This window comes from Nothobranchius furzeri, chromosome 9, assembly GCF_043380555.1.
Source record: "Nothobranchius furzeri strain GRZ-AD chromosome 9, NfurGRZ-RIMD1, whole genome shotgun sequence".
Lineage (NCBI taxonomy): Eukaryota > Metazoa > Chordata > Actinopteri > Cyprinodontiformes > Nothobranchiidae > Nothobranchius > Nothobranchius furzeri.
In genome coordinates this window covers 37,256,522-37,283,771 of record NC_091749.1, presented here as the reverse complement: position 1 = coordinate 37,283,771, position 27,250 = coordinate 37,256,522, and the positions used below count along the sequence as shown (strand labels likewise).

General features: G+C 40.6%; 1 protein-coding gene across 1 annotated transcript in view; it reads right to left on the bottom strand.

Annotated features, from left to right (window-relative positions):
- Positions 1-10,142: 10,142 nt before the first annotated feature.
- Positions 10,143-27,250, bottom strand: part of rasa3 (RAS p21 protein activator 3) — a 59,042-nt gene continuing 41,934 nt past the window's right edge. The window contains exons 6-24 of the mRNA XM_054732419.2: positions 27,156-27,236; positions 27,006-27,078; positions 26,390-26,463; positions 26,197-26,301; positions 21,164-21,320; positions 20,931-21,079; positions 20,649-20,763; positions 20,488-20,562; positions 20,244-20,367; positions 18,057-18,163; positions 17,861-17,938; positions 17,687-17,764; positions 17,397-17,470; positions 13,602-13,708; positions 13,097-13,179; positions 12,775-12,983; positions 12,585-12,688; positions 10,698-10,881; positions 10,143-10,443 (exon numbers count right to left, since the gene is read on the bottom strand). Of these exons, the coding sequence (XP_054588394.1) occupies positions 10,368-10,443; positions 10,698-10,881; positions 12,585-12,688; positions 12,775-12,983; positions 13,097-13,179; positions 13,602-13,708; positions 17,397-17,470; positions 17,687-17,764; positions 17,861-17,938; positions 18,057-18,163; positions 20,244-20,367; positions 20,488-20,562; positions 20,649-20,763; positions 20,931-21,079; positions 21,164-21,320; positions 26,197-26,301; positions 26,390-26,463; positions 27,006-27,078; positions 27,156-27,236 (2,053 nt within the window). The 3' untranslated portion in view covers positions 10,143-10,367. The remainder of the gene's footprint in view (positions 10,444-10,697; positions 10,882-12,584; positions 12,689-12,774; positions 12,984-13,096; positions 13,180-13,601; positions 13,709-17,396; positions 17,471-17,686; positions 17,765-17,860; positions 17,939-18,056; positions 18,164-20,243; positions 20,368-20,487; positions 20,563-20,648; positions 20,764-20,930; positions 21,080-21,163; positions 21,321-26,196; positions 26,302-26,389; positions 26,464-27,005; positions 27,079-27,155; positions 27,237-27,250) is intronic.

Sequence of the window (27,250 nt, the reverse complement as noted above, 5' to 3'; positions counted from 1 at the left end):
TTCCAAAGATCCCACAGCGCCGTAAGTCAATTTGAACAGCGTATGGTGGGACAAATCACAAAAACTTAATATAATCACATTTCCCTTGGGGAACTTGTACATGTATAATAGCATTTTTAATAAAGCATTTTACCAACATTGTTTAGTCATTAAATATGCACAAATAAGCTGAATCATTAATTATGAGCAATGTACTCAAGACCTAATGAAACTATTTTGAATAACTTTATTTTGATTATTATTAAAATAAAATGTGTCGGTGGGTTAAAATTTGAAATGACTAATTTTAGGGTTGGATAAAATTTTAAAATGTAGTTTTACATCTCTATATTTTTGGTTTAGATCAATATTTCTATATGTACAAAAATAGTATTTTAATAATCCCTTTCTAGGTTGAATATCTTACATGGTTGGCTGCGCTGCATATAGCAAACGGTCTGAGGGAGGAATCAGAATTACGGCTTCCCCAAAGACGCAGAGAGAAGAAGAAAATGGTTGGCTCAAGTCAGCAGGAGCAACCTCACCATGACCAGAGATCACAATAACAAAAAGCTGTGTGCAGTGAGTTTAATGTGCACTCTCACATGTTTTCTATCAAGGCTCCACATGTTCTGCTCTCAACTGCACAAGGCTGCAATTAAACTGTTAAATGTGGCAGGGAATAAACTACAGTAATACACCACTCTACAGGCACATTTTGAAGAGGGACAGTTTACTAAGACTAGGCTAGGCAAGGTGAGACTCAGGGCTGATGCTGTGTTTGTTCATCGCCCTGAACCAAGGAGGAGGAAGGACCCCGCAGTGAGAAGTACAGCAGAACCACTGCATGTTGATCCACTGACCAGTGACCACACATGTTGTACTCAAGTAAACTGTGGTACAAATCTTTTGAAATATTAAGACATTTTTATTTATTTTATTTTAAAACGATTCTTTATTCTAACAGTGCCATTGTAATTTCAGAGAATGAGGAAAGCAGCAGCAGCAGTGAGGCAAATGAGATGAGGGAAAGTGAGAGGGGACATGAGATGGTATCAGAAGAGAGGGACATCCCAGGAAGCCATGAGGAGCCGGCGCCAGGGCCAGTTTGAGAAAGGAACAGGCTATGCAACCAGGGAACCCAGCTGGAAAACCTAAGGGATGAAACAGAAAGTCAAAAAGGCATGAAAAACACAAGAGGCATTAAATGGAGTAAACAGACAATCAAAAAGGCCGTACAGCTCTGTTTTTCAGTGCGTTCAACAGGCTACAGGTTTCTTCAGGACACAAGTATCCCTCTGCCTGATGTTAGAACCCTGCAAAGACAAATGCAGCCCATTAACTGGAACCAGGTGTGCTAGGAGAGGTGTGTGACATGCTCAGTTTGAAGGTTAAACATCTGACAGAGATGGAAAGAGAGTGTGTGCTTACTGTGGATGAGATGGCAATCACTCCAGGTGTGCATCACTCCATCACAGACCCAACTGGGTTTTGCCACCACCGTTGTTCCTGGTCAGCTCTCCGCTCAGCCACTATGAAAACATGAAGATGGACACACAACACAGTTTAACCTTTAATGGTTACATAAAATCTTTGTTTTAGTAACTCTTTGACATTTATTTATTGACAATTGTGTTATTGTTAATTCTTATTTCTTGTCATTCCTTAATAACAAAATTGCAAATGCTAATATTATAAAGCAAGTGGAAATTAGCAGTTTTATGGAAAATGTCTAATTTTTAAAAGTTATTGTTCGACTACTATTCTTGAAATATCGTAATTTTATTCTTAATACTTGAGTCCACAAAACAGAACAACATATCTTCTTACGTTCGTAATCCTGTTTGTCTCATGCTTCAGCAGTTTGTTGTAGTCAGTGTTATTAACAGAAAAATATTAAATAATTACTTGTCTTCACAATCACATGTTCTTTATTATTCTCTCCATTTGTGCTTCCATTTCTGATGCATGTTCGTGTTGATACAGCAACCAGCAACGTATTGTACAAAAATCCCAAATAAAACTAATAATGTAAAAAGTTTATAACCTATTTCAAACTGTGGGGAATATTTTTAAAACATAGAATCAAACAAACTGAAATAAACCCGTCTACAGCTCGTCCTCCTGCTCACAACCAACAAGCTGCACACAGTTAGCTCATTAAAGGTTATCTAGCTAAAACTGGCTATATAAAATATCATTGTTGGCTTATTTTGGTACGAAGCGGTTAGCTAACGCTTCACAATGCAACAAAATGATGACATTTCATCAACTTACCGGAGAGAATCCTTCCAAAACACCGAAAATGAACTGCAGTCAATGCAGCAGCAGGGGCTGTTTGGAACTATTCGAAGCAGTGTTGCCAGATCCAAAATCCCACAATATCGTACAGAGAGGCTTAAATTATCATTTTTCAGTACAAATTATCGTACATTATAAATTTGATAATAACGTTCTATAAACGACTTCTCACGCCAATATAATATAACAAAGAAGATGTTTTATATTGCCCTGTTTAAATACACATCTTTAAAACCAGTAATATAATGCCTATAAACGTGCAGAGTGTGTCGGCACCACTCCGACCTCCACGCATTGACACAACATGCACATTTGTGCAGTCCTATTTATGTCATTTCTACATAGGTTAAACGCACGCGACAAAACATCACAGCAGTGGAAAAACTGACCCAATAAATGACACAGCAGCCTACTCACCTAGTTGCTGACCTCGATCTCCTCATCTGATTCACTGTCTGTCGCAGCAGAATGCCTTTAATCACCTGTATTAAGTGGTCTGTGCATTGCAATGATGTGCTCGGCTAAAAAGCCACATAGCTTGATTTCAGCATTTTTCACATCATTTTCAAACTTCTCTTTTTCATTAGTTTGCTGGAGACATTTAAGTATAGATGTCTGGTTTGGCGCAATGCATTTTACCCTTTCTTTGTGTTTAGCTCCCTTTGCATGATTCTAGAGAACGGTGATTTCTGATACCATCTGGATGTTTCAGCAACAACAGAAAGCCTTGGTTTCGTTCCCCGTAACAGGTGCAAGCCATCCTTTGAAAATAGGATCCAACTCCCACGCAGGACAAAAACTTGTGTCGGGTGTTGCTTTGCTTTACCTTCATCCATCCCTTCTCTGGTTTTTCTTTTAAGATTAGAAGCCATTGTCTCGTCGCTCTGTCCTCCTAGCTTAGACTTAAAGGCCCAATGTGTGATATTTCATCTTATAAGTTATCAAATTTCTTGTATCACATTCTCAAATTTGTTTTTTTTAATGATAATTCAAACAAGCATTTATTCTAAGCATTATTATTAGCTTTATATTTTAATATTTTAGACAAAAGAAGCAGACCGGTGCTCCATATGGCATGCGCCATCTTAAAATACAGTGACCTTTTAGGGACATACAACATATTAAGCTTCGCATTTGATGTTTGCGTTTTTAAATGATGTAACCTCAAAGAAACAGCAGGGGGCAGAAGTGCGCCTTGTAAGCATGCAGTCTGACAAAGTAACTAAGAAGAAGAAGAAACTAGCCACACCGTACTTCTAGCGATGGAGGATCACACATATTCTACAAGCAAACTTGAGAAACGGGATAGTTTGAAAGCGCTTGAAAGCGCCGATCTTCTAGACTTTATTGCAGCTCTGCCTCTTCCTCTTGTGCGTGGAACGTTGCGGCTGGTTTGAGCAAATTCGGCTCCTTCATCTTGGGATGCTTGCCCTGCTTCTGTCGCATGTCTAACACCTCTGCCTCTCTGTGCGCTGGCACACGTCTGTCCTCTCCCTCTTCCTCTCCCTCTTCCTCGCCCTCTTCCTCTCCCTCGTCCTCTGTCTGTCTTCACTGATGAACCATCGGATGATATCTGACTCTGTTTACGGAGAGAAAACAATTACAGACTACACTACCTTGTATATTTCCAAAATGGCAAATAGAAATATAACATTTCTCAAATAAAATGAACAAAATATTGTCATTTTTTGTAGTCAGAAGTCATCACTAACTAGCTGCCGTTTGCTATTAGCAAACATAACTGACATTAAAAAGTTTTTCTTATTCAAAACCTATTTAGATTAAATTAATAAAATAAGTTAGATGAAAACAACTAACCTGTTCGCTGACTTGAAAGCTGGAATTAGATGATGACATGCTGCCGTTTACAGCAACACGATTTTGTATTGTATTTGTTATATTTGTTAATAAAGTTTTAAATAATGATTACAAAAACCCTTTTTGATCCTCGGGGGCTCCAATAGCTGCAATACCGACTCTAAACTGCGTGGTGCTAAAGAGTCGGATCTTTTTACTATGATTTCTGTGAATTTCACACACGGGGCCTTTAACTTGGCGCGCTCGCGGGCAAACAGCAAAAACTGGCGGGCCACTGCCACATTATATAACCTTACAGTTTCTCGCGAGAGTAGGCCCTATCAATGTGATTGGGCTATTTATTGTACAGATCCAGAGTCAGTTTTTGTAATAGACACAATAGCATAAACCTGTAAGCACTGAGGTGAAATCTGACTTCAGAACAGTTTAAAATTATGTAATTGACTTGGGAAAGCCACAGCAAAAGACGGTGTTACTAGGTGCAATGTGAAATTATCGTACATTTGAGGATTTTTGAAACTATTGATGGTACATCGTACAGAGCCCAAAATTATGGTACAAATACGATAATTATCGTACATCTGGCAACACTGATTCGAAGCTACATGAGCCACGTGACTCCCGCATTCCATGTCGTAACTCTACACTCTGACAGAACCCTGCCCTCCTCTCCCAATGATTGGACAGGAATTCGAGAAACGTGATTGGTAGCTAAGACTCGTGCGCTCATTGGTTCCACCCAAGTTCCTCCCACTGATGCTAGAATCGAGACAAAAATATTCGTAACACTGTAGATTTGAGGTTTGTACCTGTTGAATGAAATGTGTGTTTTGAGAGTTTTGATTTCAAACTTGTACCTTGATTTTTTTCAATTTGGAAGTCTGCTAGTTACAAAATGAAAGTTTCATGTTTCTGAATGAATGTTTGATGTTGCAAAATGAGTAGTAAATGTAAAAAATAAAAGTTTGATTTTACAAAATAAAAAATACATGTACAAAATAAAATGTTCCTGTTACAAAACAAGAAATACAAGTACGAATTGAGAATTACAAGTTAGAAAACTAAAGTTACAAGTTACGAATCCAAAGTTACATGTGATGAAACATGTTCGAAGTTACAAAACTTGGTACAAGTTACGCTGAATATTGTCCCAATCCTAGCTCCATAGTGGCACACCAAATTGGTCCTTGTGTTAACTGAGAGAGTTTAGCCTGTGGCGATGTACTGCATTGTTTCTTTATTCGTTTTTATTTAAAAAAATAAACTATGCATCCAAGACATTTTACTTGAATTTTACAAACACAAACATTTAAAAAAATACACATCAGTTATTTAAAATGTTATTTCAAATTTTATTTTAAATGTTTTTTTTGTTTAATTCATCTGTTGCTGTGTTCACAAAAATTATGGCGATAAAAAACTTTTTTAAAATGGTGAGCAGTAGAAACAAAACATATGTATTGTTTTAAATTCTGATTATTTCTTTACTCATTAATTGTATTAATTTTATTTTGTTTTACAATTATTTCTTGAATAAACAAGATCAATTTATGGTTTGACTGAAAATTAATGTGATTTGTTAAGCAATTTTGGCCACCCCTTGGGGGCACCATTGTCAGAGTGAAACCTGAATTCAATTACTTCAAAAGTTTTCAAATTAAGTCTAAATATACAATATAAAGTTTTATCTATCATTCTAGTTATAAATTTGGTGATTTTAAACTAAATATTTAGCTAACATGCAAACTGAAACAACTAATAACAGCTATAAAAACGAAGTGATGAAATCTCCTGTCAATGTTTTTTTAAACATTACATTTTTGTGTTTTTATTATTATTCCTTAAATGGATACTTTGCAATGTTTTCATATTTAAAATTATGATTTTGAGCCAGTATGTGCTAAATTGACCCTTTACAAAATTAATGAAATGTCAGTCAGACCCCCACTGCCCTTTGTGACCAGAATACCGCAACTGCAACTTCAGAGTGCCGGTCAGGTCTGTTGGACCTGAGCTGGTATGCCTAGCACTGCAGTCTGCTTCCAGAACATTTTAGATCATGAACCCAACTGGTTTGCTTAATTTAGTGATGAATCACTCCTGTAGACACAAATGAAGGCTGGGGAGACATTTCAGCAGTTAGACTAAGTTGTTAAAGAAACAAATGCATGGCAAAGAGATACGTTTAGCTTTTGGTTCCACTAAACGGACACTAGGCGGTACTAAAGCCAAAACTGCCTAGTCTCCCTTTAGCACTGTTTTGTACTTGATTTATCCTGCATTTTGTTTTATGATTTATAAAGTGCTCTATGAACAAAGTATAGAGTTACCATCAAATGGATTAGGAGATTTTAGTTAAAGGATATCTTCATGCTCTTACTTTGGCTGGCTGTAAAAAGTCTACATGAGTTTCATTTTAGAATCAAACAAACATAAACAAAAACTGTAACTGATACATTTTAAAACTTGACTGAAGGTGACACAATCATTATTGCATCTTGGACATTATTGTTCTATAGTTACAGGGAATCCAAATTTGGTCCTTTATTTTAAAGGTAATTCTGTAATATTTCTGAGTTGTGAATGTGTAAAGGAACATTTGGCATCACCAAAACACCTAATCACCATCAGAGGAACATCCAGAAAGTTTGGTGTCCAGATGGGGGCCACTGACAATCTTGGGGTGGTAAACCAAAACTCGAATCTATGACCCAAATTAACAGCAGGCATTGATTTGGACTTGAATGGGTTGAGAAAGTTGGCATAGTGGTGGAGATGATATCATGTTGCCTCACAGTGCAGGAGTTCAAAGGTTAATAATCTCAGCTGCAGACCTTCTGCATGTTCTCTCCATTCATGCGTTTTCTCCAGGTACTCCAGTTTCCTCCCACAGGCCAAAAATCTGCATAATTGGTGACTCTTAACTGTGAGTGTGACTATTTCGTTTTGTCTCTGTGTCCCTGTGGTGAACTGGAGACCTGTCCAGTGTCTCCTACCCCTAGCCTGATGACTGCTGAAATAGGCATCAGCTCCAAGAAAGGTTATTAAGAAGAAAAGGGAGATGGGAAGGCACAGGCATGTCATCAAGTAAACTTTCTGATTTACTCCATCCATCCATCCATCTTCTGAACCCGCGAAGTCCACGTAGGGTCGTTGGGGGGCTGGTGCCTATCTCCAGCGGTCAACGGGCAATCAGGCGGGGTACACCCTGGACAGAGAGCCAGTCCATCGCAGGGCAACACAGAGACACACAGGACAAACAATCACGCACACACACACTCACACCTAAGGACAATTTAGACAGACCAATCAACCTAACAGTCATGTTTTTGGACTGTGGGAGGAAGCCGGAGTACCCGGAGAAAACCCACACATGCACAGGGAGAACATGAAAACTCCATGCAGAAAGATCCCAGGCATGGAAGCGAACCCAGGACCTTCTTGCTGCAAGGCAACAGCTCTAACCACTGCACAGCTTTCTGATTTACTCAATTACAAAATTTAAAAAGTATTGAACTATACCACTATATAGGTTCATTTGAGTTTGCATTAAAAAAAACTCACAGACGCCAAACATTAATATCAGATTCATTTAGTTATTCAGGGAAAAAACATCCAATTTTCACCATTCATTCAGCTGTTTTATTTACACATTTAACACACTTATTTTAATACTTTTAAAATATTTGTACAAAATACACTGTTCTCCCTTTATAACATGTGAAGAAGCATTCTTCAGCAAAAGGTCAGCAGATGTGAACTGTTACATTATGATATTATTGCATATCATTGTTATTGCATAATTCAGCTCCTTTGTTGTGGGCTTCGGTATGAAGGAGGTGCTGTTCCTGTAACTATCACTGCACCAGCTCAGTGGACGTTTTCTGGGAAGGCTTGACTGGAAAATTATAATAAATAGAAGTTTGATACACCTGAGGTTAGTTAGAAACTGATGGGAACAAACGCTAAAGCGCAGGAATTAAAGCAACACTGCTTTCCTAACGTTTAATCAGTGTTGATACTGGAGAGGAAAAGAGGAACACACTATCAGACTGGAGTAACAGTGTCTTCAGTATTGTTACAGACAGTGGTTGTTTTAATAAATGACTTTGAACACAACATCAAATCAGTTGGCAATAAAATCCATTCACTCACGCTGAAAAACACATGCACAAAACACACGTCCCACTCATTCAATTCAAGGTTTGTGTATAAAACAAGATGCTGAGAACCTTCCTTAAAGTTCAAAATATTCATTAAAGAAAGAAATCTCAATACCTGGTCAACTGTTTTTAAAACAGTACATTATATTAAGAAAAAAACATATAATAGTCTATATTTAGGTTTTTTTTAAGTGAATTTTATAAAAGTGATGGCTGGCACTGCTTGTGGTCCTGTATTCATGGGAACATGAGCAACCTTTTTGGAAAATACAAAATTTGCCTGTAATTTTCTTGACAGAAGCCACCGTTGCCATGATCACAGTTATATTCCACATGCACTGATTTGGCAAACATGAGTGCTTATGCCAGAGTGGCTGCCTCTTTTTCCTTAGAAAGCAACAACCAAACTGCATCCAAAAAAAAAAAAAATTCCTGTACCTTCAACAGATTCTGAGGAGCCGTCTGCTAAGATTAACAGCTGCTCACAGGAATGCATATAAATAAGACTCAAAGTACAAGTGGAGGAGGGGGAATCTTCTCTAAAAATAACCCACAAAACAGACGGAGGCCAGTAAGGCAATGCAATCAGTCACACATGATCAAATTTACAATAAGAAGTTAGTATGTGGATTAATAGAAGAAAAGCATTAAAAATTCTTGGAAATGAGCTGCTCTAACACATTATCTTTCCTTTGAGATAGCTGAAGGAGTAGTGTGGCTTTAGCTACGTACACAGAGAAAAACAAAGCTTTACGCCTGAGCTACACGTGACCTTGGCCCAGTGGTGGATCTCTGAGGGAAGCACCTCCTGAAGCAGACATTTTTGGTCATTCGCTGAAATCCCCACGCTGTCCTGATAACTAAGCACAAAACACTAGGTTTGTGAAAAATCCTCTATTTGTGAGAATCCACTGTGATCCTCTTTTTAAAGTGTCGGTCAGTACCACAGTTGCTATGGATACTACCCTTCCCAGCAAGCTCTGGAGGAAGAGTTGAAGCACAGCAGAGAGGGACGTGAGGGCAAAATTTCTTCATTTTAACCTTCTCAAGTTCCACTTTAGAAGCAGGTTATCATTCTTTTTGGTTTAAATGTTGAAAATAAACTTTTTTCATGATGTGAGCTCACCCACTTCAACATGTCATCTACTGAAACTGGTTTTGAAGGGTCAGGGTTTGGTTTAGTCTCAATTAGAACGTTTTTTTTTTCATCTATTAGTGAAGACTTTATGTGAGGAGGTACAGAAACTAACCAATTTCCTTTAACTGATATAACACAGGAACATGACATCCAACAAAACAAGGCTTTGCGCACCAATGGTGAAGATCTAAAAGTGATAAAATTGTGCGTGGAGTCATTTTTCATAGCTAACATCAAGCTGCTATTAGATATTTTATTTGCTTGATCCCTTCTTCTTTTCTGTTGACACTCACAGACTTACTTGAGAGGAAAGGGTCACAAAAAACAGTCAAATAAAAAGATAAATGGAAACACCACCACTCAAATGACATAAATTACAGTCCTTCTTTTCTTCTGAAGTTCGGTCTGCCTGATGTGAAATACAACGGATCATTTCACAAACATAAAAATAACCAAACACAGAACAAACGAATAAAAGAAGCTTTCTTAGAAATAAAATAAAATAAAAAGTGTGCTGCGAGGCTTGTTCATCCACAGATTTGGAGGCAATTAAAGTGCGTGTTGATCACTGTCAAAACTGTCCAGTGAAAACTTTATTCACTCGTTGCATCACGGGAAGGAGACCAGAGCAGATCAGTGGCAGGAGCATATATTACGCCGTTTTTGTTTAATCCCTCCTTTTTGTCCATCGATACAACTCGACCCTTTCACTCTTGGGTGGCGAGTTTTCTAAAAACCAAATCAACCAGTAAATCCTCTGAATCTTGCTGCCAAACTGTTGCCTTCAGCTCGGTCTCTAAACGTTACACGGCTTGTACGCAGCTTTTTAATTTGATCTCATTTAGAATGAAAGTTTAAGATTTAAACTTCAACATAAGACACAGAGCTGTGGTGGGGTGAGTTTTTCTTGCAGCAAAGAAAAACTATGCTGGTTCTGAGGATAGCTGAAACCGTACAGACAATCGTTGCTAGATAGAGTAGGTGGAGCTCTCAGACTGCTGGTGGATGTAGCACTGGAAACTCTTGTCCCCAATCGGATGCTCCCTGGGAAAAGCAAAGAGAGAGATGGTGAGCTTGAGGTGAACACGTGGGTGCAGCTTTAAATATTCATGTAAGACACAGAACTCCAGGATGAAACTATAAAACAGCTTTAAAATAAAGATGCCACACGGCAGTACTTAAACTACAGTAGACGTACATGAATCTGTGTACAACTGCACCACCTGCTGGCTAAAACAAGAACATGATCTTCATCACAGAATATTTCCAACAAAACTCCCAAAGAACAAAGCACTTACTGGCTGCCGATCTTTGTCTTCTTGAACTTGTCCCGCTTGTACTTGGTGTGCTGCTGCTCCAATGTCTGTACAGCTGAAATGATCTGCTTTAGGGTTTTGTAAGTCTCCTGGGGGTCGTCGATGACAAAGCTGGAGTACTCCTCCTGTTCTGGCCCGTCGTACACAGACTTGCTGCCACAAGCCTCTGCAGATGGAGGACAGGGTGAGCAACCGTGCAAAAAGGACAAGGTGCAAATACAGTTAGTTAAACTTCACGATTTTCCTGTATAAATTGTTGGTTGTTACAATAAAAACATTCAGTTAAATATATCATATAGGACACACACACAGTGATATTTGAGAAATGAAACAAAGTTTATAAGATTTACAGAAAGGGTGAAATATTTGTTTAAACAAAATTAGGCAGGTGCATAAATGTGGGCACTGTTGTCATTTTGTTGATTCCAAAACCTTTAGAATTAATTATTGGAACTCTAAATTGGTTTGGTAAGCTCAGTGACCTTTGACCTCCATGGAAAGGTGAATCCAATTATAGGAAAGATTATTTAAGGGGGCCAATTGTAAGTTTCCCTCCTCTATGAATATTCTCTGAAGAGTAGCAACATGAGGGTCTCACAACAACTCTCACATGAGCTGAAAACAAAGATTGTTCACCATCATGGTTTATGGGAAGGATACAGAAGGCTGTCTGAGAGATTTCAGCTGTCTGCTTCCACAGTTAGGAACATTTTGAGGAAATGGAAGACCACAGGCACAGTTCATGTTAAGGCTCCAAGGGGCAGACCAAGAAGAATCTCAGATAAACAGAAGTGAAGAATGGCGAGAAGAGTCAGAGTCAACCCACAGACCAACAGCAAAGACCTACAACATCATCTTACAGCTGATGGACATTTGGACAAACTAGCTTCATTTTGGAATAAGGTGCTGTGGACTGATGAAACTAAAACTGAGTTATTTGGGTGTAACAAGGGGCGTTATGCATGGAGGAAAAAGAACACAGCATTCCAAGAAATGGAATCTGTCATTCCAGCATGACATGAGAATAAAACACAACGTGTTTAAGCTCTGTTTGTCAGCGACAGAAAAACATTTAACGTGAAGTCGCAATCTTAAAAAAACAGATCGAGAGACTATTTGTGTGATATGCTTTTCAGCCACTAGATGGTGCCATCAGATAAGCAAATTACTCCAGAAAGAGACTTTAAAGAGGGACTGCACACCATCAGAAAATGTAACTCCACCCTAGTCAATATTTGAAAAATGCCATGAAAGTGGGCATTGCCAGGAGGCACAGAGTGGCATGGCCAAGTGTGGGGAATTTCCATCCTGGGAGGGAGGGGGAGCGGGAGGAGACCGTACCGATGACGTGAAATTGTACCAGCCCCAGTCAATCACAAGTTTAAAATGCAGTAGCCGCTGTTCTGCCACAGGGGGCAGCACTAAGACGTTTTTAGACCCAGATTCTAGATTTAATCAAGTTTACACAAACATTAAAAAAAAATGCACAGAAACAGAAAGATTGCATTAGTAAAGACCCAATTATACAGTTTATAAGCAAAAAAGTTATTTTGGGGTTTAGTTACTCTTTAAATGATAAATGACCCGCACTTGTATAGCGCCTCTCAGAGTAAGGACTCCAAAGCGCTTTACACTACAGTGTATCATTCATCCATTCACACACACATTCACACACTGATGGTGATGAGCTACAGTGTAGCCACAGCTGAAGCCACAGAATCTTTAAGTGAAATATTTTATCATAACAACCAATGATTTATACAGGAAAACCATGAAGATTAACAAGGCTGCCCAAACTTTCGTATCCCACAGTAAACTCAAGCAAAATATCTAAAAAGGCTCTAAACATCATCACTGTCAGTATCTGACCTTGCATCTTGATCAGTTTGGTCATGTATGTGCTGAAGAGGGAATAAATCCTCTCTGTCTCTCGGTCTCCGTCTACGTCCAGCTGGATGTTTGCAGGGAGGCCACTGAAAATAAATGCAAACATGTGTGCAATGAGAAACAGAAAATGAGCTGAATCTGAGGTTTGACTGATTTTCGAGGCTTTGTGTACCCGGTGCAGGGCGTGCACCCAGGAGCAGAGTCTGCTGAGAGCTTGCAGCAGAGCCAGTGGCCGTTGAGGTAGGCTGAGGGGTGGTAGGTGCTCAAACGTTTGCGGTTGCATTGACTGACTTTGGTCAGGATGTCGATCCAGTCTCGTGCCTCTACGCAGTTGTTGGCCTGGATGTAGAGTGCTCGCTCTGGCTGGATAACTTGAAACATCTGGAGAAGGTAAACAAAAAAAAAAAAAACAGGCTGCAGGTGAGTGAACGAGGAACTCAAAAACCTGCAGAAGACGCTCTGGGAGAAAACACTGAAGAAGCAGAAATCTTTACATTTTTCATCTTGAAAGACTCCTCCTCCAGCCTCTCCACAGCCAAGATGTTCTCAATAGGAATGCTGCACAGAGCTCCCTCCCCTGGAGACAAGATGGGTGAAATAAATCACCACTAAAAAACTATCTCGACAAATCACTTTTCCAGCATTCTCTGTGTTTCCATACGTTTCTTGCAACATGCATGACAACAAACATTAGTTTTAAGACTGAAAATCAGCATTTTCAAATCCAGCACAATGCATTGTGGGAAAAATAATTATAATAAAAGCTTTTCTACAATAGTGCATGCGTGGTCCCAGTTTGTTGGGTATTATAAACAAATTGCCTGCTCAGTAACTTAAATCTCCCCCACATGTGCTGGAAGATGAGTGTGCAGACTAAATGCACGCTCTGCAGATCCCCCCCCCCCCCCCCCCCACTGCTGATTCAAACACAAACAAAGACACAAACAGATGAGGAAACGATGCTGCAGTAAGATTATCCCATGAACCCGCTGACCCAACCTTTCGTTTTGTGATACGTGAACTCGTGGTTGGTGAGGCGGAACCATCTCTTCTTAAAGTTCTTCATTCCGAACCGGTTTCTCCCCTGAGCTCTCTTTATCATAAATCTGAAGGGAAACAGAAAAAAAAAACTTCTTTCACATGTTGTTTTTCTCACATAATACACAGCCCACTTCAGTCTACTGTTGCATACAGGGAATTAATAACAGAGCATAAAAGGGAAACGTTGACTCTGGCTGCAACCCTGTGTAACAAGTTACATTAAGAAGGCACCTTCTCTTCAAGTGTTCACTTCTATTTGTTAGCCTTTCTGCAATAGGGTCTAGGACACTGACTCTGTGTTTTATTGTTTTTCCATCCATCCGTCCATCCATGTCTGGCCGCTTATCTGGGGTCGGGTCACGGGGTCAGAAGCCTAAGCAGGGAGGCCCAGACTCCCCTCTCCCCAGCTACTTGGGCCAGCTCTTTTGGCGAATCCCAAGGCGTTCCTTGGCCAGCCGAGAGACATAGTCCCTCCAGCGTGTCTTGGGTCTTCCTTTAGTTCTTCTCCCAATTGGACATGCCTCACCAGGGAGGTGTCCAGGAGGCGTCTTAATCAGATGTCCGAGCCACCTCAACTGGCTCCTCTCGATGTGGAGGAGCAGCAAATCTACTCCGAGCCCCTCCCCGATGATGAGCTTCTCACCCATCACTAAGAGAGAGCTCTTATTCTTGTCTCCTTTTGCTTTTAAGATAAATTGTATCTACTGTTGAATTTTTGCTGTTTTTTGATGCTCTTATAATATTGCTTTTGTTCTTATCACATCCTGTGTGGGTTGTGGAAAGTGCTGAATAAATAAAAATTGATTGACTGGTATTGCAGCTGCTGAACTCAGATATATGAGTCATAAACAACAGATGGCTTCGCGGTTTGAAGGTGCTTTGCATTTTTTACTTAGTATTTCAGATTTTTTTCCAACTCTCATAGACTACTATCGATTTAGATTTTATGTAAGTGTAATGTCCGGTGAGAAAATGTAATACTAGAGTCCTAAATAATCAATTAAAATAATTTTCAAAGCTTCCATTCCCCTCTAAATTACAGTTGTATTTTACTGTCTAAAAATGTTTCTTTGGTCCAATCCCAATACTCCCACTGTGCCCTGAGGTCTTCGGAGAAAGTGCACTTGGAGGAAGTGCACAGTTAGGCTTCAAGTGTGTGGTATACAAGTGTGCAAATAATTGCTGAATTGGGACAGGAAGCATTACCTCATCAACCTCAACGCATGCTGGGATACTGGTCACTGTGATACTTTAAAAACCTTTATTAACAACTTTCAAACAAACAACCAAACAATTATTTGAAATAAATTTACATTTATTGCTGCTTTGTCTAAAACATTCAACATTAATTAATTATCCTAAAATGAACTACTTTGATTTGAAAATACATATTTTCGGACGAGGCACTTGAGCCTTTTATCCTGCAGCAATGGATTGTGGGTAATATACTTCACCCAAGTCGGATCAAGGGTGCAAGGACACCCTACGCACTCGCTGTCTGGCCAGAATCGCGCAATTGAAGGGCACAAGTGTGGAAGTGCGAGTATTGGGATTGGGCCTTAGGAAAAGAAAAGAACAAAAAACTCATTTTAAACCTGTTAATTGGCAAATCAACCATTTGATAGAAACTTAAAGAGAGATCGTGTAGTTTTTACCAGTAATCTCAGGAAATATGGATCAAAATGTTGTTGAAAATTAATCAAATGATGCTCATTTGTTGAAAATTATTGGCGGCTTTGTAACATTTAACCATAAAAATCGGGTGTAAGTCTCTGGACGATGCCACATGTTTCTGTCTACAGGAGCCTGTGAGGACAAAACCTGATTTGTAACAAATGGTTACAAAACTTTCGCCATTCATAAACGTTGTTTTACACATTTGCTCTTCACTCGTTGCCAGAGATGAAAGGGAGTCTGATGTGCTTGTCATTATGCTGGAGGTTGCGCTCTCAGAGATTTATGACCCTAATGGCCTTCCGTTGTTAAAGTCTTATCCAAACAAAAAAAATACTGTTTGCTTACAATGATTTAGGTATGTGCTTCCTCCTGTTGCCAGGCAAAATACACATTGTCCCTTTAAATTCTAAATATAAGAATATTACCTCACATTAATGTTATTTTTACGGTATATTATAACCTTATTTTGGCAAATTAATAAAAATAAAAAAACAATACATCTGTTGTGCTTTTTGCTTTGTGCAGAATTTAGAGGCTAATATGAAAAATGACTTAATGTGTGCAAAGTCTACTGTAACAGAATGGATTCAGCGCCAGTCAGACATAGAAATATGAAGAACCAATTATTTCATTCAATGGAACGTCTATTTATGAAACATGCTTTAAGATTATAAAAGGCTCCTTTGTTCCAGCGTCAGAAGGGTCCTGAAAGGGAGTGTCAGCAGCAGGATGTCGCTGGTTCAGAGTCATACAAAAGATTTCAGGAGAACTAGTTTCTAGAGAAGATAACTGCCTTTGCTACTCTCCCTCAGGAACATCCGGCATCTCTTTGACCTGCTCTGGTTCTGGTTTGGACACGACTCGGTCACGGTGTAGAGCAACCAGGCTGTGGGCAGACCCCAGAAATGTTTGTAGAGTAACAAACTCCTGATGCCACTGTCACACCAAGCCAGGGCTAAGCGCTAGTAACCCCTCTGAGGTAAGCAGGCTAAAGGTGGGCACTTTACTTCACAAAGTCACTGTATAGCTTTCAAAATAAACACAGATTTTAACCTGTAACATGTCAGAAAACATAACACCACTTCAAAAGGTGACTTGTACACAGGTGAGTTGTAAAGTAAAGTGCAGCAGCGTAAATGTTGGCGGAAGAAAAATAAAAGCCATGGGGAGGAGCATCACGGTGCAAACACAACATGAGGGTCACAAGGGCAAATCCTCTATACGCAGAAGCTCTTACCTGCCCTTTGTGCCTTTAGACCCCTTCCCATCAACTCTCTTTATAGTGACTTTTAAACTCCTACGCTCCGTTAGCAGAAACAAAAGAGGGTGAGGAAGTTGATGAGCGACAAGCTGCCACAGCTAGTCATCTGGAGGATCTGCTTCTCATTACAGCCTCATTACATATCAGCAGCCCAAACCATTAAAAACCGCTCCTTTTCCAACTTCCCAACTGATCTTTAATGCTATATTTCATTTTTTCTGTTTTCAGTGAAAATAATTAAAAAGCTGGATTGAAATGATACTGGAAATACAAGGGTTGCACTATTACATTGGCCCTTATCTCTTTATGAAATGGTAAAATGTCAGAATGGATGTGTATTAATTAGGCACGTGAGTTGGATAAATGAGCTGATTTACATTAACCATAAAAGGCCAAATGTTTGCATACTTTGAAGTTTTTATGACTTTTACCCTTTAACAGTTCTTACCTTCCTCAAAAAACTCCTCTCTGGAATCCAACTCATGTCTTCTTGCCTCTGGTGGAATATTTGAGTACCGCAAGTGGCAAGTACCCTTTTATTTTTATTATCTGTAACATTTTGGTGTATTAAAATAGTGAATATTTAATTTTATAGCACCGTTAGCTCAAAATATTGTTTTCATTTAATTCTTTTGATTATTTTTCATGCTTTAAAGAGTTTTACATGTTTTAAAATGGAATGATGTAACAAAACTGTCAGAGTACAGTATTTAAGTTTGATAAAATATAAAAATTACTTCTTTAAACTGTACTGAAAGAGTCGGCCATATCTTTTCATCTTCATTGATTTTTTTCACATTGACACAACTTCTTACCCTTCTTTGAGCATGATTGGTGTTTCGATGCTTTTCTGATCCCATTTACCAGAGGTGGAGATCAGGTCCAGGAACTGTGAAAGCACAACAAGGAAGTCATTTATTATGATGTTTATTAGCATGTCCACTGTTTTATTTCTTTATCAAGCAGAACCACAGTCGTAAGCTGATGATCAAACACAGCACATTTCCTCAACCAGTTTATTTTCACAAACTTTTAGATCAAATTAGGAAAAAAAAACCATCTAAAAACACAACTGACTGTGAGAAAATCCAAACCAGACACTCACATTCTTCACAGCGTCTGCGTATTTCTGCTCGTTGAAGTAGTCGTAAAACGCAGCCATGTAGGACTCTTTGAAATTGGCCTTGAAATGAAAAAAAAAAGTCCACAAATAAAACCTTGTTTTTAAATGATCAGAATTATAAAATCTGATCATTGAAATTTGAGCAGACTGACTCACAGATTTGGACTTGGCGAGACTTCCAAGAGTCTGTATGGTCTTGGAGATGAGGGTGAGGGTTCTTGAGGTGGCTGGATCCTACAGAGATGGAAAAGATGTGAAATTACTTACAAATGAAAATGAGAAAATAAACACTACAATCCTACAAACAGACAGCAGAATGAGGTGTGCATGTTTAGTTAAATAATTGTCTCACTGGGTGGTGTGGTCGTAGGTGGAACAAGTTGGGGGACAGGATGGCCGGAGCGAAGAAACGCAGGAAGATGAAACTGCTGACCGCTGTGTATCGAACATCTTGGTCGACTGGAGCAGAGAAAAACAAAGACAGGGATCTTTTCCAGACATTTTACCTGCTTCTGTTACTTCCTGTCTGTACTCAGAGTGCTGTGAACCACATAATGCTTTGTTTACAGAAACAGAGACTGTTTTTAGTAAAAAAAATAAAATAAAAAAAAAGTAACTGACTGAACAAAAAACATATTATTTAGCTACAGAAAAAATCATTTAAAAATATATTAAATTAATATATTTTGTACTCCCTTTGTGGTGCGGGTAGGTGCCCTATGGGGGTGCTCTAACAGCTACATGGCTGCTAGCTGTTATGCTAGTGGTTAGCATTTTCAGTTCACAAATCGTTAAAAAAAGCACAAGAAGAAGAAAAAGAAGAAGTTTGCTTTTTTTGTTTGCATTATGGCAGAACCTGAAAGTGAAAGTGAGAGAGTAATTTCTTTGAAGGCAAAGCAAAAAGCTAAAATCAGAGTGAACATCGGTGTGGCCTACACTAGTTTGAGGAAGCTAACGGAGGCTACTAAACCATGGACTGATGGTGACCTGGCTTTGTTGCTACTGGACTTGTAAGTTACCGTAATTTCCGGACTATAGAGCGCACCTCAATATAAGCTGCACCAGCAAAAAAAAAGGTTTTCTACACACACACGCCGCACTCAAATACAAGCCGCTGCGCAGCAGCCACATGCAGGTCTCCGACGCGCAGCGCATGTATGGCCATGACATAAGATAATTAGACAGAAAGACGCTACACGGAAGTTTTTCATTGTTGTTTTAATTCAACAAAACGAATTTTAAAAACGGGTGAACGTGCTTACAAGTTTAGAAAAGAAAACAGCACCGATAGCATTCATATTTCTATTACTGGTAATTTGCATGCATGTTTAGAAGAAAAGAACAGCGCTGACACAGCATTAATAAGCCCCGGATGATTAGAAAATAAAAACTGCACACAAAACATGCCTGGTTAGTAATGATCTGCACAGTGGAAACACCTCGGCTGTCTGCTCTTTGTGTGTTCACCCAGTCTTCAAGAATGTTTTCCTATTCCGGCCATCTGCTTTTATTTCCTCTGAAAGCTTTTGTCGTTTTTTTACATTGACTGCGTTCTTCCCGCTGCCGCCTCCAACATCGCACCATTGATTCATTTATGCCAAGCTCTAGTGCGGTGGCGCTGTTTCCTTGTTTGATGGCCAGATCGATCGTTTTAACTTGAAAGCTGCAGCATATGCATTCCCCCGCGTGTTTTCCATGACGAGGGTGTGTCTGATGTGTAAACTTGCCGCTTTAAGTCAAAGAGCGTCTTCTTCCCCGCATAACGTTTTGCCGTGCCTGTCTCACTTTACTGCTGGAGAGTGCCTCTAGTGGTTGTTGGCCAACAAAAATCTACACATGAGCCGCACCATGATATTGGCCGCAGGCTTCAAAGCACAGGGAAATAATAGCGGCTTGTAGGCCGGAAATTACGTTATATTATTTTTTGTTCAACAGTGTGGGTCTTTTTACTTCATGGTTTAATTTATAGTTGGCACATGTTAGTGTTAGCTCGTTGTTAGCGCTAGCTACAACAGGCTGCTGCAGGGTTGTCTATGACAGCTGTAATTCCACTATCCACCAGTAGGGTGAAAGAGGAGGAAACTCCTCAGCGTTACTTTAAACACTGGAACAATTGACTATTTGGTGTTTGATTGGAAGTGTTCTATTTGTTGTACACATTTTTTATCTGTTGTCTTTGCTTATTGTATTTTATTTCTCATTTTATCTATTTGTCTTATAATATAGACACGTTTTTGTCAGGAATAAAAATGGATGGCTTTCAAGTTGTAAATGTTCTAACTTTATGCAGCAAAATTCTTTCAAAATAAATAAAATATTTTTGTGACTGCAATGCCTAGAGATGGCCAACAGGAGGAATCCTTGTTCATGATAGTCCAAAAATGTGTGTGTGTGTGTGTGTGTGTGTGTGTGTGTGTGTGTGTGTGTGTGTGTGTGTGTGTGTGTTTGAGGGTTGTTTTAAGTACTACTCAAGACAAAAACACAAATCCAGTTCTTTGACTTCAATTGTCTCCTGTCAGTGGCTCAGGAAGTGAGTTACCTTGGAAACGTGTGGCAGCAGACTCCCTCAGAGAGAAGAAGATGTCACACATGACGGTGGGACAGCGAACACCAGAGGTGGTGATGACATTGAAGATGCGATCTACATAGAGACGAAGGTTTTCCTGCAGAGGGGGGAGGTGGGTCAGAGCAGTCAGATAACAGGCTGGTACTGAAATGCATACGCACACACGCACGCGCGCGCACACACACACACACACACACACAGACAAACTTGTTCTTACCCTGTTTGTTTCCAAGTTCTCGGACTCTTTGAGCTTGACTGGATCGATTTCACAGGATTTGTGTTCTGTGCAGATCTGTGACGATATTAATCAGATATATTTTTTACGAGACTTTCTATGTGATAAAATGATAAATATGTGGGTTGATGGTATGATCATACCTCATCTATGATGGGTTTAAGTGTGACTTGCAGATAGTGCATCCCAGCAAGCTTCATGGTCTCATCAATGCACTTTGAAGTCAGGGAGTTTCCTCTGAAAATGGTGTTTGGATCCCTGCAGGTGAAGATTCCAAATGTGAAAAGTCAACAATACAATGCTTTCATATGCAAACTGAACCTTAGTACAAAGGCAGCCTTTCTATTAATAATAATAATGCTAATAATATTAATCATGCAACCATTCTATGTTCATGTTAGAGCTAGAGTCTCAAAGCCACTCACTGTGTTCGGTTGATCTCTGCGTGAGCAATGGCGCTGATGAAAGGCACTATTTTGCCATAATGAAGGAAGAGACGCACAAGCGGAATGGCGGCTTCCTGTTTCTCTCGACATACCTCCCCCAGAGTGTGAGCGGCGGACGCCGACACGGGCTGGACGCAGACGGCGGACGAAGTTGAGAGGTTAGTGGTGCAGGATGGGTCAAGGGACAGCAGAGGGGAGATGCATTCATGTACCTCGACGTTTGCAGAGTCCAACAGCAGATCTCTGAGAGGAGTGTAGTGTTCAGAGGGGAAGACGTGGTCCTCGGTATAGACAATGTTCAAACGCAAAGAGCCAAGATCTTCCACCTTCACAGACTTCCCTCCGTTTTCTCTGGGCTGCAGAAAGTACCTAAACATAGCAATGATTAAAAATATTTGTTTAAACCTGAAATAAATTATGTAAATACATACAGCCTTTAAGAATGAGCTGTTTCAGGGCTCCGTCACTTTAAGAAACAAAAAAAACAAAAAAAACTGGAGCTGGCTACCCTTCTCCGCTCAGGCTACTCTAAGCTGAGAAGCTCCTACATCTGGGAGTGCTCGGCGTAGAGCCGCTGCCCCCCAGTTCTCCCTCTTCCACACTTGTGACCCTCAATTGTGCATTCGCATCCAGGGGTGTATAGGGTGTCCCAGTTCTCAAGTGTGGACCTTGACTCCGCCTCTTTTACACCCTTGATCCGCACTTTGCCGAAGTCTGCATCGATGCAGTGCATTTAGGAAGCCATGTTTGATTATATTTTCCTTATATAGGAAACTTTTTATTGATTGGCTTAATGAACTGACTTGTATTGAAATGTTTACTATGTGAAGTGCCATGAGACAGCCCTTTTAGTGATTTGGCGCTATATAAATAAATTGAATTGAATTGAACTGATTAAACAATTCTCACTGTCCAAGTTAGGTAGTTATTTGCACACTTGTTTACTACGCACTCGAAGCCTTACATACACTTCCTCCAAGTGCACTTCATAGAGGTTTGTAGGCTGCACTGTGGGTATTGGGACTGAGCATCAGGCTCTAATCAGATAAAAATTTTCAGAACATGGTATAGAAATGTGTTGTGAAAAGGTGGTGAAAGTTTAATAACACACAAAACCAAATAGCACACTTTTACATCCCATAATTTAATGGTTTTGGTTTAGGATTGTAGTTCGGTCTGTCTATTAAAGAGATACTATGCAGTTTTGGCTGCTTTTAGCACCCCCTAGTGTCTGTTTGTAAAACCAAAAAGAGGAACTCTTCTCCTCGCTGTGTGTTCCTCTTTTTAACACTTTAATCTAACTGCTGGAATGTCTTCTCAGCCTTCATTAGTTTGTACAGGAGCATTTCATCACTAAATCAAACAAATCAGTGGTGTTCACAATCTAAAACATGCAGGAAACATGTTGGAAGCAGACCCCCTGCGTCCAACAGGGACCAGACCGGCAACTCTCAAGTTGCAAATGCAGTATTTTGGCCACAGAGAGCGGTGGGGTCTCAGTGACATTTCATTAACCCTGTAAATGGTCAAGAAAATGATTTAAAAATATGAAAAAGTTGCATAGTATGCCTTTAGATATTGGAAAATATAAATAACTCAATTAATCTTGAGCTGGATCACACATCTATTCTTGCTAAATTCTAAAAATTGTTCAGTTAAAAAAAAAGCTACATACAGAACCCATAAAGAAAAGGGACACACAGCAATACAACAGGAGCAAGCTATCACTGCGTCAACCTGACGAGGGAATATAAAATCAACATTGTTTTACTGAACAATCACGATAATAAATCACAGTGCATTAAGTGCCAACCACAGCCGACATGTGTTGAACGTGCCCAAGTCCATACTTACGAGAGCACCATATGAGCACCTGTGTGCGTACCCGCGCTTGTATATGTAAGGTTTCTCTATAGGAGCGTCCAATAGAGAGTGTGAGGGGCCATAGATCTGCCCCCCAAAGATGCCTAGGAGATGGAAGGAGCTCCAAGTCTCAGAGATCCAGGAGCTGCCCCAGAGCACAGGGACCCCAAGGAGACTGCAACCAGTAAAGCCCCTGCCCCCCTCAAGAGGCGCAGAGGATTGCCCCGGGGGGCCACAACCAGCAGCCGGCAGAGTCCCGGGGGATGTCAGCGGCAAGCCCACAGGCCCGCCCGCAGCCTCCCATCCCCAAGCTGGGATGGGACCCAGCGACCCCGGGACCCAGCGACCCGGGACCCAGGGGCGACCATTAGTTAATTTTGCTCAAATAGAAATTGAGGCCTGCCTCTAATTCTCGTCCTCCTTCCAATAAAGGCCTGGAGCTTGATGAGCTTGAGTAAAATACAGGCCCGAGCCTGTATTAGAGGATTTACGGTATGTATGTATGTATGTATGTATATATATATATATATATATATATATATATATATATATATATATATATACTATATATATATATATATATATACTATATATATATATATATATAAACATAAACACTCCAGTGTACAACTTATAAGCATTACATTACATTAATGCTTCTACTGTCATTCAGTTCAATTCAATTCAAAGATACTTTATTAATCCCAGAGGGAAATTAGAGTTTCAGTACACACAATTCTGAGATCAGACATACATAAATAGGCATACACACATGACAAGAATTGGTGACTGTGGTCATTCGCAACCCGAGTCGCGCTACCTTAATAGAGATCAAAGGGGTTTACATGAGGATTGGGTCAGGTGGAGGAAAAAAAGGAAGCTTTGCTGTGCAAAAAAACACCTCAGACAGAAATGCAAAAGACTTCAGACATTACACAACATAAGTGTCCACTGGGTGGGGGGGTAGGGTTGGGGACTCTCCACATGTCAGTGCATGCAGCCACGATAAGCAGCACTCGTCACCTCAGTCTTGACAGGGGGAGGAGGTCGTTGGGTTTAGAGGGCACAGTGACTCCTGGAACGATTCAGCGGCCTTCACAGCTCGCAGTCCCGCCCAGGCTGGGATAGGGAGACAGAGTTGCCATGGTGATGGCAGCATTCCACTTTTCTTCTGAGGGGGGTTATTCGTTTCAACCTCACAGGCTCAAGGGCACCAGATTCAGATAAGAAATTGTTTTGGAGCAAGACAGAGATAATTTCTTCTCTGTCTTAAAGTTCCGTTGGTCCTCAACTTCTCAAAATCCAATAATGGCGCAAATGAATCTATCCCAATCCGTGCTGATTCGTCCACTCACTCCTTGATCGCATCCATCTTTTGTACCAGAGCCTGAATCTCAGCCAAAGTTCCAAGCTTGCGACTCATCTCGACAATTATATGAGTCTGTGAGTTTACAGCACAGTGTAATCCATCCCTGAGGTCCGGGAAAGAGCCAATATTCCTCGACAGCTCGTTAATTTTCCGGTAAGCCAGGTAACCTCCCAGGCCAAAAAGCAGGAAACCTGACACCACCACCACGAATATCCATACGTCTTCAGAATCCTCTACAGACAGTTGATTATCCAGTAGGCCTGAACATCTGTAGGTGTGATGTTTCCCCATAGATGCCCAGCAGTGTCAATCTTGTATAGAAGAGCTGCCACATAGACACATTTCTCTGCAGCACCGGCCATACATATACAATGGGCCCTCTCCACCACCCCAGTAGACGTTAGGATCACCCAGGGCTGCAGGGGCCTCTGTCTGAGGTGCATAGAGTGATTCACCTGAAACAGTGAGCACAGAGAAACATGTATTAGAACTGAGGATCTCAGATTGGGGTATATACTTTCAGTGTGCATTTTTTATATACAAGTAGTTCATGACAGACTTAAAAAAATTTGCAGGGTTTACACACTTAGGGGTGTTATTCGGTTAATGTTATGGTTCTGGATGGTTATACTGTACAGCCGCCCAGATATCTAAGCGTTACTTTGAGAAACTGCATTTAAGTGCTGTGTAACAGCTCAGCTTGTTCTTGAATGAGTCATGAGCATGTCAAAGATTTTTGCTATAGCTTATTTTGTTTCTTTCTGACCTTAAAGAAAAAGTTGTGCAAGTGTATCTGTTAACAGGCTCACTGTTGCCACAATACAGCTCTGTAGTCCGTAGTAAATAAGTTCCTCACTACATATTCACCTTATAAAACAAAGCATTTAGAGACAAACAAAAAAATATTTAGCTTCCACATTAAACAATTACCCCTTATTTTTAGCAATGACATCACAACTGATTTTTATTAGAACCTTCATCTACGGATTTGTCGAGATTAATTATAACATCTACATGAGAAAAAGGTTGACTTACCTTCGTGCGCACAACGGTCTTCAGTCCGACTCATTTCGAGGTCCTGCACCCACCCGTCGGTAAATTGGACTTGGGCTTGTTGCAGAGATCTGACGTTACTAAACACTTCATGGGTGTATGCACTCACACTTAGCACCATGTGTATGCGTGAGTAAAGTTGGGCAACACGCTAACGTCTTTGCTCCAGTCTTTGTGTTCGTAGGGGTCTAACCCGTTTAATCCTTTGATCTTCTCCTCGTACCTTTCTCTAGATTTTGCGTCGAGCCTGTCTTTGTACGGACCGGGAGCAGTCTCCTTCGTTTTATACATCCTTGTGAATTAAGAGAGGTTACATTCCTTTGCTAGTTTACACCACAGAAGGACTGTTTGGAGATGTAAACACCGAGCCCAACAGAGAAAAACTGTGTCTTCCGGGTTTTTAAATCTCCCTCCTTCCTCAATTCCTACAATGCACCGCGCGTAAGTCACGTGGTCTGTCAATCTCAATATAGCAGCAAAAGAAGTCCCAGGAGAGGGGAGGAGTCAAAGGCCCCACCTGACATAAACAGTCATACACAAACACAGTCACACACTCCCTCCCTCATGCTCACACATACAACATAAGACTCACAAAAATGGACACCAGACACCCACTCATGCTCCCCATACACACCCTATTCACTCTGGTCCCGGTACTGCTGCACAAAGGGTACAAACATCACCGGTTCCAAGAGTTCAACCCTTTCTGCTGGGGGTGCTTATGAGCTGACTCCCCCGCCCAACGCAGAGCACAGCAACCCACCACCCAGACCCCAGCCAGACGGCCAGATCCCCCTCCTAGCCTCCAGCCCTGGGAAGCCAAGCGACAACAGAGGTGTGCTAAGACCCCTAGTCGCCCTCCGCCTGCTCCAATACATTCGGACAGCAGAGAATCAAAAAGATCAGAGTGGTGATGGGGTCAATAAAAGGGGCATGCAAAAGGAAATGCTCCTCTCTCACCAGGCATCGTGTACTCCAGCTTGACCCAAAACCCTCAGCGGGACGCGAACGCCTCCCAGGAACTCGTCCCCAAACTTCAGGTTGCTGGCGTTCCACAGATCCACCCTGAGCAGGAACAACACAGCGCCGCTGAAATACGGGGAAAAACTCAGACACACCAAGTTCACGTCGGATTAAAGACGGACTGACTCACCTCAGAGCCAGTTTGTCCACATCCTCCTCTTCAACATCAAACTGACGCTTCGTGTAGCTCGGTGGCCGCGTAACCTAAAAACAGAGTTAATAATGAAAGTGTGGGTAAATGACAGAATAATTATTTTGTGTTTGCGAGGAGAGGTCATGATTCAAACGGAAAGCACAGTAGTTCTGTTTTTGTGTGATTAAGGGATAACTAAGGCTGTCTTGTCAGATCTGAATAGGACAGATTGTTTGGATCATCTGAATCAATCATACTCTTGTCCTGCTTTCTGCTGGAGCTGCGGCGAAGAGGCTGGAGGGCAGGGCGGGACAAAAAAAATGTCAGCAAACGAGGATTAACAGGGACAGCATGGAAAGGAGAGTAAACTGTGACTAATTAACTGCTTAGTGGAATCAAATATATCCAGCTTTTGTCAAGATGATCTGCTGACATTTTAATGTTTAAAGAAAGGGGGGAAATCCTGCTAAAGCGAACTTTAGTATGTATTGTTTTTATGATAAAAAAGTGAACGACTTGAGTTTGACATGTGGTTTCTCATGACAGAGGCCTTCGTGTGATGGGGAAAAATACCATCAAACTTACTTCTTAAGACAAGTTCTTTAGAAATTACCTCAAAGTAGAAAACCTCGTCAAACTGAGGGTTGTTGGTTTTCCTCTTGACTTTTGTCTTCTTTGCTTCGGACCTGAGGGGATGAAAAGAAAAGAAAAAAATCTTGATGTTGCTTTCTTCCTACAAATAAAACCACAAAGAAAATCTCACCTTGACAGACCGAGCAAGGAAACAGCAGCGTAGGGATCACACTGGCCGTTGACGATCGGAAGCCCTTGGCACTCCAACACACTGTTAAATCCAAA